Genomic DNA, 13,644 nt, shown 5'->3' with positions numbered 1-13,644 from the left:
ACCTGGAACCACAGAGAAAAATGAGAAGCTATGTCCTGCCCCATGCATTTCCTGGCCCATATCCCTCCTGACAGGCGATGCTGGCAGGTGAATGTGTGATGCTGTCTAGGGATGGTTTGATGACTCGTATTTTAATAGGGACGACTGTCCACCCTTTTACAAATAATGCTCCGTCTATAGGTAACGTCTACAGCCAACAGAAAGACTGCACGCCCCTTTTCAACTTGTTTTGTCTTTTCGATTTTATTTAAAGGTATGACATTGGCATTCGCAGGATCCTATTTATTGGTGAACTTTGCTCCAAATATAACTCAGGCGATCTCGGCAAGAACAATACAGTATTACTTTGTTGGCTGGCAGTTCCTGATGTATGTGGTAAGAATTCTAATTACTATGGCAGAAGCTGTGTTATCTGGACCACTGGTACGTGCAGGTGTCAGAGAACTAATACAGTCTTTTCTTCTCAGCATTAATATCTCATTAAAATGTAGATATATCTGTCCAATATTAAAGTATTTGAAACACTAACTCAGCAATAGGAGTCGCCCAGTTTCCCAGGGATCCTGTCCTTGAGGGTGACCTGTGACTGGAAAAATGTCCACAACATTTAATCTGACAAATTTCAGAACAACGTATTTTAGGACAACTCAAAGTAAAACCAAACAAACAGATTCCCCCCAAAATCTCTCTCCCAAGGCCCAAGGGAGGTACCCGAAGACACATTTCTCCACTGAATTTTATTCAAGGTAGATCTTCTCCTCAAAACAGCTCTCGCTGAGACCAAGGCAACAGCAGGTTGCTGGCGGAGGGGCAGACGGCAGGGGGACGGTGCTGAGAGGTGTGCAAGAGAAGAGGCGATGAGCTGTCTCCCGCGTTAGCCGTACCAGGCGGACGTGTTTTACCCCTAAGGCTCCCGGAGCCGAAGCCGGGTGCGGGCCCAGAGCAGGTCCTCCCGGGGGCAGGAAGAGGGTTTGGGAAGCCTGGGGTGTCCTGGCCAGTAAACGAGGGGTGGCCTTCCTCAGCCTGTGTGCATAGAGGGGAGTCCTGCCTGCGCTTGTCAAGAAGCAGAACAAACCAACAAACCAACAAACGAGGGGGTTTTCAAGGTCAGGCGAGCGTGGAGCGATGCTGTGTAACAGGCCCCCGGACAAACCCACCCTCTCTGTTAGCTCGTTCAGAACCAGAAGCCGTCAGGGAAGAGGCCGGCCTAACTGTCCTGCACCCCCAGGCTTCTGTGACCGGGCCCCGTTTCGGGAAGGGCCTTCAGCTGACCGACGCCTGCTAACTGGGCCGCAGACCCCGAGCCTCAGCTCCTTCCCTTCGTGGGCAGGCCGGAGGGGCCACTCTGCCCACCCATAGTTTCCAACTGACTGTTCAGACCGAAACCTCTGTTAGGAACATAGAATCCTACACAAAATAATCAGCACAGTTCCTTTTCTCCCCAGCAGACACACACACTCAAAATTAAATCAGCAGAGGCAGGGCGAGCCTGCTGTTCAGTGTCACTCTCTACCCAAAGCCCATTCGTGAGTCAGCCCTTCTGGCAAAGCTGCTGGGGCAGCCAGCACCAGGTGTGGAACCTGCAGCGGGGGGACGGGGTCTGTCAGGCCTCGGGGTCTCGCAGGGGGCTCGGTCGCCTTGCCCTCTGAGTGAGGCCTCTCAGGTCTGCCCTCGGGCACCTTGTGCACCGGCCGGAGCCAGCACCCACGGAGCACCCCTGCCCCGAGCTCCCACTACATCCCGTCTTTTAGGAGCAGCCCCATCCGTTAGCAGACGGGGAACCTGAGGGAGGGGGCTCGGTAACTTGGCCAAGGTCACACAAACACTAAGCGCAGAGCCGGAATCCAAGGCCAGGCCGTCCGCCTCCGGGCGCACCCTCCGCGCACCTGGCAGTGCAGATCCATGCAAGCCGAGCGCCCAGGACCAAGTCCCAATCCGGACGTGGCCTTGGAGGGAAGCTTTGCAGAGCTCGTGTCTTTTACACAAGGAAGGCATATCACAGGCCTGGCTTTCAAGAAAGAGCTTGGTGAGAGAAGACAAGGTGCACGCCGGCCGGGATTTTGGTCCTGGAGGTGGCGCATCTGAGATGAAATCCTGCACATCTCTTACGTCCTGTCACCCCATGGACTGCCCGTGAAGCGCTGACAGCAGGGTGAGAGTGAGTGCCTTCAACTCTAACCAGGTTAGAGAGCCAACCCCGAAGGCCCGGAGCAATTCCAAAACGCATCCGGAACATTCTGGAACTCGGCAAAGGCCTCAAGTACCAGCGCCTAAATTCGTCTCTTCTTGCTTCCAGCACAAACTGTCACAAACTCAGTGGCTTAAAGCAACACAAATTTATACACTTACAGTTTTGAAGGTCAGAAGTCCAACACCGGTCTCACTGGGCTGAAATCAAGGGGTGGGCAGGGCTGCATTGCTTCTGGGGCCTCTAGAGGAGACTCTGTCTCCTTGCCTTTTGCAGCTACTAGAGGCCACCAGCTGGGAAGGTTCTCGGCTTTTAAAGACTCCCGTAACTACATTGGGCCCACCTGGGTCATCCAGGATACTCTCCCCATTCAAGGTCCATACCTTACATCTGCAAAGCCCCTTTGCCATGTAAAATAACATATGCAGAAGTCCCAGAGAATAGGGCACGGATGTCTGGGGAGCCGTTAGTCTGCCTACCAGAGCTCCATAACCCCTCTGAGCCTTGGTTTGCCATCTGTAAAATGGGGATTATAAGAGTGCCTGCTCCAAGGTGGTTGCGAGGACTCAATGGATTAGTACAGTGAAGCCTGTGCTGAGTACGCAGTGAGCACTCTGACCCCTGAGGTCGCAGCAAAGCAGCCTGTCCGTGGGTTGCAGCAACCTGCAGAAGTCCCAGCTTCTTTAACATTGATATTTTCACGGGCGGGGGGAATTGTTGCTAGAAAAAATTAACATTAATTCATGCCACTTAAACATTTTGTTCCTGGGAGCTCTGTGACGTCTTGCCACAAGACAGAACCCGGGGTGACTGCAGTCCTTCTGCAAGTGACAGGAGCTCATGTTTTATTCATCTGAAGTCTCAGGGGTGGATTTACAGAAAGTCATACGTGATTTTCAGGACCAATAACGACCCTCGTCCCCCCTGCCAAAAAAATTAACAATCGGCATCCTAATCGACTTAGCCGACGTGCTCCGTGTGTTAGTGCAGAAGGAGCTCTCGTCTCTCCGTCAGCAAGTACGGGGTCCCCGTGGCACGTGCGAGATGTGCTTGGGCGGAGGCCAAGCCACCTGGGACATTTCTGTTAACAACTGATGAGTTGTGCAAAGGCTGGGGCACCCAGCGGTCTGATGGCAGCTTTGGGGGCGGCAAAGAGATAGTTTAATAGCTTTCGTAGCACTGCCTGATTAAATCAAAGGCCTGGCAAACGAGTTTTATAAGGAAGAGTTAAAATAATTGCTTTAATTTACCAGGGAAAGAAAGCAAAGGGATGACCTAATTTTCCATATTAGATGAAAAGGTTTTTAAATGAAGATTTGGTCCCGCTGCATTCTGTGCCCACAGAGGATTAAGGGGAAAAAACAAACCAACAGCCAGAACCTTGAATGGAAACAGTAGAAATTTATGTTGACTTAGAGGGGGCTCCATAAGTAAAATCCGGTCCTGAACGTAGTGAAGTGCCTAGCTCTAGTAATTTTTAAGAAAAACCAAAACACTAGTGTTGGTACTTTTGCTTGTCTGATGTCAGAAAAGTAAACATTCATATTTATGAGTTCAGTCCATGGATACTGTCTCCTTGGGAAAAAATAGAGTTGCTTCGGGTTAGATTAAGGACCTCAAAAATGAGAAAAGTTTAAAACAAAAATAATATTGACAACTCAGGCTTACACTAGAGTTCCCTAAGGGAAGGGAAAGTTTAGACATTCAGTCAATTAATATTTATCGAACCTTCCGTTTATTAGACGTTAGGTCTGTTTTTTTGGCATGTTGTTCATAATAAACTGGAGGTGTAATCTTCTGGTTAATTCCCTAAATACTTACTGAGCGACTGACTCAATACCCGGCACTGGAGACAGTGGCAGCCACAGCAGGTAAGGCCGCTGTCCTCACAGAGCCGATGTGCTAGTGGGGGAGACGGGCAGGAGGCACATAAATGCGTGAACAGGACCTGTGACACCTGATGGCAAATGCTCACAGTAGCCGCCTGAACTTGGGGTTGCGACAGGCTGACTGGGTGGCTCTGTCAGATCAGAGTGGTCAGGGAAGACCTCTCGGAGGAGGTGACATTGAAGCTGAGAGCGGAGCGACTAGGAGGAGCCATTATGCAAAGGTCAGGGAGAGAGGCGTCCAGGCAGCACAGCTCGTGCAGAGGCCCGAAGGCGGCCGCAACCTGGGGCCCCCGGGAGCGCGGCGGGAAGCTGGGCGTCCTGGCCGCTCAGCACCGGAGGCGCCTGGTGACGGCGGGATGAGGGCGGCCGGAGGCGCCGGGCGTCAGGCCTGGAGTGGGGACCGGGGCGCCATTCCCCGTAGGTGCCGTTAGCGCCCCGGGTCTGGGTATTGTTCTCGTACATTTATAAGCGTCCTTAGGCACTCGAGTCACCTCACCCTCAATCAGGTGATAACTTGCAAAACCACAGGAGTGTGACGTTCTGAAGACTTTGTAGAGGATAATTGATACTTTACTCTCTTTATCTTTTTTATTTCTAGATTTTAGAAATAATAATTTTCTGCATTCTCCTATATTTCCACAAGAGAAAAGGAATGAAGCACATTGCGATTCTTCTGAGTCTGGTGGCGCTTCTAGGTAAGGCTGCGTTTTGTTTCCTGATTTCTAGCGTAGCCATGCTAAGTCATGGAAGAGTTGAAGGAAAATGTTTGAGCATCATATTCCTTTCTCATTGTTTCTACTTTTCAACTCTGATTTATAGAAAAAAAATTTTTAAATGTATTTATAATTCTGCCTTTGCCTCTTCTTTGCCAATAAGATGACGGGGGATCGAACCCAAGACCCTCTGGTGCCTGGGCCGATGCTCTAACCGCTGAGCAACACCAGCCAGGGGGAGTTTATGTAAAAATTCTATTTTTCTGTAGGTTTCAGCTCATTTATGGAATCATAGGTAACAGTATTTCAAGGGCCTTGGGACAAAAAGAAAACACTTTCTTCTTCCTACAGAAACATGGTGTTTCCGGAAGATGCTTCGTTGCTTTCACTTTGATATAACCTTATCAAGTCACTTTTTCTTCATGGCTCTTTGGAAACTAAGAAAAATGCGTTCCCATAAGGGACAGGCTCCTCTTTGGCATAAGACATGAGTGGACATGCTCATGTAAATCTTAGATTTAGGGTCCTGCTTCCCATTAGTTTCTTCTTCCCAAAATACTGTTCATGGAGCTCTTAGGCATGTATTAACAGGGTTCACACACAGACTGAGTACACCCCTTGCTCTTCACTTTCCTGTCTTCTCCTCTAGCTGGCTTTAGGGTTTTTCGGTGTAGCTTAGTAGTTACTTTCCCATAGATGTCACATGGACAACCCGACTTTTCTTGTCTCCTCCCTCCATTGTGTTCTACTTTCCCATCTATTGTAATTATAAACTCGATAGCGTCCTTTCAACAGTTAGGGCTGGAAAATAAACCTCTTGCTCCAAAAATAAAAAGCGCAGTCAGTCACACAGCAGATCTTGAGCTGATGGAAGCAAACCTGAAGTCCAGCCCAGCTTGAACAACGGGGCTACTGTTAGCTGGAGTCTTCATGCTTAAAGCATAATTGGGGTATTTACTACTGTGCCATGTAAACTTAAGATACTGATTTGTAATTCTACCTCAGGTATGCATTTTATTTGTGTTCTTGGTTTTGTTTTTCAGCCTCACTGACTGTTATTTCAGTAAAAGCTGTCTCAGGCATGATCACTTTTTCTGTGACGGATAAAATGCAGCTAACTTATCCCATCTTCTACATAATGTTTATCATCATGATAGCATCTTGTGTTTTCCAAGTCAAGTAAGTTAGCTCCTATATCCTCACCGATCTTTCAACATTCCTGTGCTTCTCTGAGCACCGACCTCTATTGGCTTCAGATGGTAATTTAAATTAGATGCAACCCATCGAGAAGGGTGACGCGTCTGCAGCTCCCCCTCGGCTAGCATGCCCTGCGATATCCTTCACATCCGATGAGAAGCTGTTGCTGAGCGTTGCCTTCACATCTTGTGAGCTCTAAAGTGCAGCCATAACCCGGCTAAGTGCGCTTTGATACTTTCCCGATGCTCTTCTGCTTCTACTTAATATGCATCGTACACAGGTTGTCATTAGCAATAAATCAAAGGGGCAGGTCCACATCCAGATTTCGTTCTAAGTATAGGAAATACATGAACCCTTCACCTTCACGTCTTAGCTTATGTTCATTAATTGCGCAGGGATGGACTAAACCAGACGTTTGGCCCGGAGGGAAATCCTTTCCCCAGAACTTTGTATCTCTGGCCAGAATTTGCTTCGTACCCAAGGGATTGTGGAATGATTGTTTTATGTTTCTCCTGGGGCCTAATAGTGGTGACATGGAACATTTTTAATTCCTGCTCCCCCGCCCTCCCCCGCCATCTGCTCCAGTCGCTTCCCCTCTGTTTCACGTCATGAGTCTGCCCTTGCCTGCTAGGCTCTCTGGAGTCAACCAGAAAGTTTTCTGTTTACCCCAAAGTACTAGGCAAAGCCACCATCCCAGCGCCAGCGAGGAAGTCGGAGCCCAAGTTCGGGAAGAGAGCGGTTCCTTTCTCAGGTCCCAGAAGTAAAGTCTAATTGTCGTGGGTTGGCTGTAGGCCCTGGAACTAGGAGTGTGGACAATTACTGGAGAAACCCAGTGTTTTGTCACTGTCTCATTAGTCATTTCCTTATAAGACTGAGTGTGTTTCTAATACTGGAATCTTGCTATTCTGTCTCATCTGTTTCTTCTGAATTAATCAGTACTGCTATGCTTCCTTTTAGAATTTAATGATTAGCATCATTATCTTTAAACTATGCTTTATGAATTTAAAAGGCACATACAATCCAAGGTAATCTGCGTTCTTATTGCCCTCGTTTGAGTCCCTGCACCTTTCACACTAGAGCTATGTGAACACACTAGAGCTGTAGAGCTGTGGCTTTCAGCCCTGGCAGTCCATTAAAATTACTCAAGGAGGTTTAATTACACATATACACGTACACATATATATATACACACATGCATGCATGTATATCTATGCACAGGCACACCTGGGCTCTACCCACAAACATTTTTTCAATTGCTCAGGACTAGGGCCTGAGCATTAGTGCCCTTCGAAAGTACCCAGGTGGTGTCAGCGCCATGCGCTGCTTTAGAGAAGGTTCTGGTCCCTGACTGGCAGCAAGCGCGGTGCGGGAACCCGAATCACGCTGGTGGCCAGAGCGAGAAGCTGAGTCCCCACATGTGCTCTGCAGCTGGAGTCCGAAGCATTGTTTTTGAAACGTTCAACATTCCTTCACTTCTCCGTCTCCGTTCTTGGCTCGTGGCACGTCAATGCATAGCCGTACTATTCCCTAGATACGATATTTAACAGATTCGAGGGTCTATCGTAATGAATCAGCCGCAGCGTGATACCGGTCCAGCAGCTTGAACGGCTTCCAACTCAAACTTCTGTGGCCTCAGCATATGATTAATTGCTTTTCATTGTTACTGTTGTTGGTTTAAACAGACCATAAAACCTGACATCTGATCTCATACATCAGATGCACATAAGCTATGACTGCTGATTGGAAATGCCCTCTTACTGCACTTCCTCCCCTTTTGTAGTCGGAGCTAAAGAACACGCATTTCTTGATGTTATTGTTAACTTATTGCTGAGCATCTCTGAAAGCCAGAGCTCCACTCAGTGCCTTCTGCTCTAGGTTCCTGAATCAAGCCACGAAACTCTACAATACGGCCATGGTGGTGCCAGTTAACCACGTTTTCTTTACAACCAGTGCTATCATTGCAGGTGAGTCTTGCCTTCCTCTACTCGGGTGTCCCACCCCCGCAACAAGCCTATGAGAAAACCCAGGAGTCCTTAGGTTGTTAGCGTCTGTGTGGCCCAGAGTCTGAGTTTCCTCCATGACACCCTCCAGGACAGGTTCTTCCACTTTGTGTGACTGCTCCCCAGTGCCCTCTGCCTCCGGAGACAGCTCAGTCCCATTTTCGATTGCTCTCATAATTTGGAGAGCTCTAATTATTAGAAAGTGTTTCCTTACATCGGACCGAATTTGAAATCATTGAAAACGTAACTGTGTCATTCCAGTATTTTTAAACTATGCTACCAAATGTGCATTTTAAGGGTGCCTATACTTAGAAAAAATATATACAGTAGCTCCCCCTTATCCACAGGGGATATGCTCCAAGACCCGTGGATAGTAGCAAACCCTATATATACTGATTTTCCTATACATACATACCTTTTCACTTAGAAGGAAGCATGTTATGGCTTCTCCCTGGCATATTCCAATTGCCAGCACCACTGCTCTTATGCTTTGGGGGCCATCGTTAAGTAAAATAAGGTGACCTGAACACAAGCACTGCAGTAACGCAATAGTCGATCTGATAACTGAGATGCCTGCTAAGTAAGTATATACAGCATGGATATGCTGGATAATTCATGTCCTGGGGATATGTGGTTTCATCACTCAACTCAGGACAGCGTGCAATCGAAAACTTATGACTTATTTCTGGAATTTTCCATTTAATATTTTTGACTGTGGGTAACAGAAACCACAGAAAGCGAACCCGAGGATACAGGGGGCCTCATGCATTAACGTAATCTGTAAAACAATATGTAGCTTTTGTAAATATTCTCACCCTAAAATTAATTTTGTCTTCTATTCCTGTTATAGGCATCGTATTTTATAGGGAATTCCTTGGTGCAGCTTTTCTCACCGTATTTATATATTTTTTTGGGTGAGTACATGTCTCAGAGGTAAGGTGTATGAAATCCCATTACTTTTATGTAGGATTCTTGGCAATGTACCTGAGGCATAGAAAACTGGAAAATAATATAAGAAACATCCATTTCCTGAGCTCCTAAAGGAAACATTTTTCAGTGTAACACCCTCCACAAGGCTCAGTGTCTTTGACTTTGTGGTTTAGGTATCTGTCTGAGGGTCCCGAAACATTGGGGATTGTCAGGTCCAGCCAAAGTCAAGATAAACCCACTGGCTCCTGTCAAGATAAACTCCATGGCTTTTTCCTACTATCTCAGACCGTTTCGCCCCGGGGGAACCTCTAGGTTAGATCTCAATCAGGGAATCGTGGATATCTCTAGGATCACCTAGGAAAAAAGACCAAAAGGGGCAGATCTAGCTTTGGATGGAATAACATGACATTGGCAACATCCCTTTCCTGGGTCTGGGTGCCCAGCTTTAACCCTTCATGGCTGGCTGGGCATCACTGCTGACACCCTTGCAGGGCACAGAACTTTGACGGAGCATTGGCACTGTAGAGGATCTTCCCTTGGTTCCCAAGGGCAGTCCGTCAGTGGCTTAGCTGATTCTTGATCTGGTATTCTGCACGGCCATTGCTATGCGAACTGGAGCCCAGACTACTTTCAGCATAGAAAACCATCTATCTTGAAAATTCAATTTCATAAGATATTTGGGCAAGGCTAAACTTCTGAGATCTGGAAACTGTGACTATTCTCATGGCCAAGGACAACTAAATTTCTTAGAAAATTAAAGAATAAATTATTTTTTCTCTCTTGTTGCATGCCAGTAATGGGTCTGGGCATACATGGATAGAAAATGAGACCTAATGTCTACCCAAAGGGTTTAGAGCCTGAATTAGCCTCCAGATGGTAAAAACCTGGGGCAGAGATTCATTGGAAGCTCTCCAGCGCTCGGTTCTAAGGACAAATATTGTTGGCTGCAGCAATTAAGACAAGTTTTAGGCAGCTTACCACGAGAAACAGGAAGGTCAAAGCCAGTGGAATGCATGCCATCGTGTGGAATACAGAGCTCTGTTATTTAACACCGTGAGTTGCTCAGCCTTCTGTACCAATATTGTCCTTACAGGTGTTTTCTGTCATTCCTGGGTGTGTTTTTGGTCACAAGAAACCGAGAAAAAGAACATCTGCCACAGTCTTTCATTAACTTTGGAAATATTCCTGGTAAAACTGTCTGTTTTCTCATTTATAATAGAAAATGTCATCCTCGTAAATTAATCATGGCTGGTATTATTTTGGGTGTTAAATGAACACAGAACGTAATTCTTATCTTCGAAACATGTGCAGTTAATGATACTAGCAGAGGCGATGTGTTTTAACAGTAAGTGTTAATAATCATTCATTTGAATGTCGGGTTTGCACAGAACTTGGGGATGTAAAAGAACTGGCCCTGTTCTCTTGATTTGGGGGCTGCTGCCAATTTCCTCTGCGAGTTTCCTTAAATTGGAAAAGAGCAGGAAAGGGATGGGGAAGGGCTATAGCAGCCGCCCCCATGCACGGGGAGCCTTCGAGGGACTATCAGAGGCCAGGCTGCCAAGGAGCATGTCCCTGAGGAGACAGAGGTGGCCTGTGCTCTGTGGGGCCAGGAGGGACGTCCTTCCCCGACGCCTGAATGTGAGTAGCTTCCTCCCCTCCCCGTCCCTCATTCATCAGGGTCGGCTTAAAGTGCATCATCTTTTCAGTTAATTCTCTACTCTGAGAATCACTCGCTTTAGTCCTGCAGGTAACAGAACAAAGGAGACACTCGGATGTCCCTCCCGCCCCACCGCCCACCACCCTCCACCGTCTCCAGCTTCCCTGGGGATTTGGGGCGACCTCTAGGTTTCTAGACGGGAGTGGTGGTGTCCTCGCGGGTTCCTCCACCCTTCCATTAGGACCACACCTGTGAGGCAAAGGCCACTACAGCCTCATCCCTACGACCGACAAAAGATGGGCCTGTGACGTCTGTTCTGTTTCGCACCTGAGCCCACTGAGCAGCTGAGAGCTGTCAGGGCGGGAGCTGGCGGTCGCGGCGGGGTGTGCGTCATGGTGACTCGTACGGTCACAGGTTCTTCCGTAGGAGAGAAAGTTGACTTATTTTTAACTCTCTTTTTCGTTTCACGAAGCCCCATACACAGGATCGGGAACGGCTTTAGAAGCCACTGGGAGAGGCTGGTTTTCTATGTTGTTATGTGTGTTAGACTCAACTTGGGAGAGGAGGCAGGACCCTGGGGAGCACGCTCTGGAGATGAGTGAATGCTTCGTGTTACCCTCCGGGCCGACCCACCTGATTGCCGTGCCCCGCGTGGCAGGCCCTGTGGGTGGGGACACGGCCTGCCACCGGGCGATGCTGAGCACACATCCAGGGACATGCAGTTCCGGGGGCCTTTTCTTCCCCAGTGCTTTTCTCTTCTGTTTCGAGGGCGACCACATAGTATAAAGAAGGGAATAAAATGTGGCCCAGATAGAGGAGAAATTATTAAGACTTATTCTTCTATAGGCACTCGAAAAATTTTTGTGTGGTTATTATTTCCACAGGGAAACAAATGTTGGATAAAATACAACCAGATTCGAACGGCTTATCCTATGGAACTTTGCCTGATGGAAGTGACTCAACAAAGAGCCAAGGCGGAGAGAAGAAAGGGGCCTGAACTGCCGAGAGGGATGGCTGCTGGCCCGTTACCCGATACCACCTTTTTAAAAAATTGCACATGTTCCGTTTGTGTCAGCAGCGATTTATCGCTGACATGTGCTAGCGTTCGTTCAGTTCTCGGCCCCCTCCCTCCCGCGCACACTCAGCCTTGCTGAGCTCTGACAGTCTGATGTTTTTGTGGAATGTAACTTGAAGTGTCCCCCACCCCGTGGACCTCTCCCGAGTGACCCTCTAACCGGCTAGGTCTTAATCAGAGCCTGGCTCCCCGCGCAGGAGTGTCACTCGGAAACCTGCCCCGAGGTGGGGCGGGAGCGCCCGGCCTGTCCCAGGGCCTGGAGCGGCGTCGCTTTGCTTTAAGGAGGCCCTTTACCCCGCAGCCTTGCCCCTGAAGCCACGGTTTGAAGCGCCCATTGTAAAAACTCCTTTAACTGCCCCATAAAGATCTCACCTCTCTGTTCCTAAACGAGAACGGTGTGTCCTCTCTTCCGAAAACCAGCCCTGCTAGAGCCCTCCTTTAAAAATGACAGTGTCTTTAAAATTAGAATTTATGCCCGAGCCAATTTGGTTCGGTGGCTAAGGCGTCAACCCAGGGACTGAAGGGTCCGGGGTTCGATTCCAGCCAAGGGCATGTACCTCTGTTGCAGGCTCATCCGTGGCCCTGGTTGGGGCACGTGCAGGAGGCCACCAATCGATGTGTCTCTCTCGCATCGATCTTTCTCTCTCCCTTCCACTCTCTCTGAAAAGCAAGGGAAAAAATGTCCTCAGGTGAGGATTTAAAAAATAATAAAAATAAAATAAAAATGGAATTTACAAGTAGCATTTTGTGATGGGACATACCGAAACGAAAGACCTTGGCTGTTGGGCTTTTTAAGCAAGGAAACACTTAAGAACTAGCACCAATTTTTTAAATAAAAATACAGAATGATGGCATTTTTCTTCAGTGATGAGATCCTGTTATACTTGAATTGAAACCGAAGGAAAAAACTTCATAGTCTATGCCTTCGTTTGTTTAGCTCTGATAATCTATCATATGGGTTTCTATGTTGTAGCTCTTACTACGTCTCAAAAATCCTGTTTAAATTCTTGGTGATATTTTCACTCACACACCGTTTCTGCCCTCAGTCATTATTCCCAGCTTTATAAATTCGTCTAGGTAAAAGGCACAGTTAAAGAACCGGATGCCAACCACTTAAATCTGAGACAAAGCATACGCCAGGTGGCCTGAGCCTAGAGAGGAAGCCCAGTGCCCCTGTCCCCTGCCCGGCTCTTCTGTTGCCGTTAGTCACAGATCCGTGAAGATGACATTTGCTGGTAATGCCCATAATCATCTGTTGCTTATGACCTACCTAATATTTAAGAAAAGAGCCTTCACTGTAACAAACACCAATTATAAGCCCTGTCCTCAAGGACATCTCAGAACCTTCAGCTCACCTCTGACACGTCAGCGCCATGAGGGTCCGGCCAACTGTCTTGCATTCGTGTAGGTCGTTTAACTCAGACCCATGGAGACAGCAGCTGTAATGGTTGCAGGGCTTTTAGCTTCGTTCTTTGTCTTGCCCCGAGCTCCTGAGCAAACCAACCAAACCTGGCCACCAAGGCAAGAATCGGATCCATCTCCAATGTACGAATAATAACCGAGAGCCCATGTCTGGCTTTTGAACTCCTGGTAAGAACTCCTGCCGTTGTGGAAAGTGTCCCATTAATTCAAATAAAACACTTATAATTTATGGCATGTTCTACGCGATTGGTCCAGCATGTTGGCACTGAAAGGCTCAGTGAAGAAATGTGTGTGGTGTCTTAAACGGCAGCTTTCTGGTGACTCCTAAAACGGACTCAGAGATTGGGGAACTAATTAGCCTGAAGAGCCTGACTTGAAGTCGGACTGTTTTTATAGCCACAGCACATGGTTTTGAGCATTGCAGAATTTTGCACAGACACACGCAACGTACTTTAGTGATCACCAACATTCGCATCGTTGTAAATGTTTTTGAGAAATGACATTGACTTACGCATATTTAAGCAATCTAGCAATGCTTTAGAAGTCCAGGTAGCATATAAAACATATTCGGAT

General features: G+C 47.7%; 1 protein-coding gene across 1 annotated transcript in view; it reads left to right on the top strand.

The window, feature by feature from the left end:
• Positions 1-11,653, top strand: part of NIPAL2 (NIPA like domain containing 2) — a 33,116-nt gene extending 21,463 nt beyond the window's left edge. Inside the window, exons 5-11 of the mRNA XM_087825153.1 lie at positions 254-375; positions 4,676-4,772; positions 5,834-5,969; positions 7,863-7,951; positions 8,838-8,901; positions 10,011-10,105; positions 11,459-11,653. Of these exons, the coding sequence (XP_087681279.1) occupies positions 254-375; positions 4,676-4,772; positions 5,834-5,969; positions 7,863-7,951; positions 8,838-8,901; positions 10,011-10,105; positions 11,459-11,571 (716 nt within the window). The 3' untranslated portion in view covers positions 11,572-11,653. The remainder of the gene's footprint in view (positions 1-253; positions 376-4,675; positions 4,773-5,833; positions 5,970-7,862; positions 7,952-8,837; positions 8,902-10,010; positions 10,106-11,458) is intronic.
• Positions 11,654-13,644: the final 1,991 nt, after the last annotated feature.

This window comes from Miniopterus natalensis, chromosome 16, assembly GCF_054644295.1.
Source record: "Miniopterus natalensis isolate mMinNat1 chromosome 16, mMinNat1.hap1, whole genome shotgun sequence".
In the NCBI taxonomy this organism is placed as follows: domain Eukaryota; kingdom Metazoa; phylum Chordata; class Mammalia; order Chiroptera; family Miniopteridae; genus Miniopterus; species Miniopterus natalensis.
Note: the sequence above shows the minus strand (reverse complement) of the source record. Positions and strands in the feature narration are given on the sequence as shown.